This window comes from Salvelinus namaycush, chromosome 34 (assembly GCF_016432855.1).
Source record: "Salvelinus namaycush isolate Seneca chromosome 34, SaNama_1.0, whole genome shotgun sequence".
Taxonomy (NCBI): Eukaryota; Metazoa; Chordata; class Actinopteri; order Salmoniformes; family Salmonidae; genus Salvelinus; species Salvelinus namaycush.
In genome coordinates, this window is record NC_052340.1 from 16282709 (window position 1) to 16284382 (window position 1674).

Genomic DNA, 1674 nt, shown 5'->3' on the forward strand with positions numbered 1-1674 from the left:
TAGAATACAGATATAATTTTGCATTTGAATGTAATAAGTTACATGAGTGCAGGATACAAAGAATAATATTGTTTGAATTATGTTTTCAAGAGAATGAAAAGCAGTCTATATTGGTGAGTATACTGTAGATGTGGGGAAATCTATTACTGAATCAACAAGTCAAGGAATTATCCATTTAAGTTGTCTGTTCTCTGTGATTTCATCAATTTAACTTATATGTAAGCTATAGTAGGAGGATTTGCTCCTGTTCTTCAAACATTGACAGCACATCTTTAACAACTCCCAGGACCATGGAAAACTCTACTCACTATAAGGTCTTTAGGCTTGCTGCATACGGTGATATCGGACAATTGAAGTACTTCTACTTTGCTGTAGTAACTGTATTATATTTTGTCATCATTCTTGCCAATACTTTACTTATTGGAGTTATCTGCATTGAAAGAAGCTTTCATGAACCCATGTATCTGTTTCTATGTGCTTTGTTTGTTAATCAGTTGTATGGGAGCACTGCATTGTTTCCTGCTCTCATGTTTTACTTACTCTCTGACACACATGATATTTCCCTTCTTTATTGTTACCTTCAGATTTATGTGTTGTACACATGCGCTCTAACAGAATTTAGTAATTTAGCAGTTATGTCCTATGACAGGTACATTTCTATTTGTTATCCCCTACGATATAACAATATTATGACACCTAAAATAATTTGTGGCTTAATTCTGCTGTCTTGGTTGTCTTCTTTTTTCCTCAACGCCATCAATATCTCCCTGAGTTTGCGACTGCAATTTTGTGGTAACGTTCTAGACAGACTGTATTGTGACAACTACTCAGTTGTCAAGCTTGCCTGTTCAAATACTACGCTGAATAACATGTGGGGTCTTCTTGTCACTGTGGTTTATCTTTCTTGTACTATATTTCCTACCATATACTCATATGTAAGAATTCTACAAATATGTTTAAAGTCTTCAAAAGAGACAAAACAGAAAGCATTTAACACCTGTACACCACATATAGCCTCTATGCTGAACTTCTTCTTTGGCTGGTTATTTGTGATTCTACAAGGCAGATATGAAACTGCAGATCTTCCACCTATACTTCGCACTATTTTATTTGTTTATTTTCTGATATGTCCACCACTTTTCAATCCTTTAATGTATGGCGTTAGGATTGTAAAAATCAGGCATGCTTGTAAAAAGGTACTAGGCATTTACCCTAAAACATAACTTCATAGTTCCTTTTTCTAATGTTGAATTATGTGTTTTCTTACTTATAGTTGCTATAATTGAATGTAAAATTCGCAACAAGTTTATCATGTATTGTAACTGAGAATGTTTTGTGTCATATTAGCTAGTTAGCTGCATAACTACAGAGCAGCAAGGGGAGCTGCCCTCCCTACCTTCAGACTATGCTCAAACAGATGCTGAGTATGGATCTTTGGGAAGACCCTACACCCAAACCATTCTGCCAGATCTGGACTCTTGGCCCACCTAACTTCAGGACAGCTGTGTTTCTTCCTAAAATGTTTGTCATCTTGAATTGTTTTTATGTTGTTTCGGTTTTCAAGTTAATTATCTGCAGTTCTACACATTTTGCCATGAGGCAGAAATAAAGAGAATGTCTCACGAAGGTTGTATATTGCAGTTTTTTTCTGCTACTTCCTGTGGCTATGTTCTA

General features: G+C 35.5%; 1 protein-coding gene across 1 annotated transcript; it reads left to right on the top strand.

Annotated features, from left to right (window-relative positions):
• The first annotated feature begins 290 nt into the window (after positions 1 to 290).
• Positions 291 to 1223, top strand: LOC120029229 (olfactory receptor 11A1-like). Its single transcript, XM_038974518.1, has one exon. The coding sequence runs from the start codon at positions 291 to 293 to the stop codon at positions 1221 to 1223; it is 933 nt and encodes a 310-aa protein (XP_038830446.1).
• The last annotated feature ends 451 nt before the right edge of the window (positions 1224 to 1674 follow it).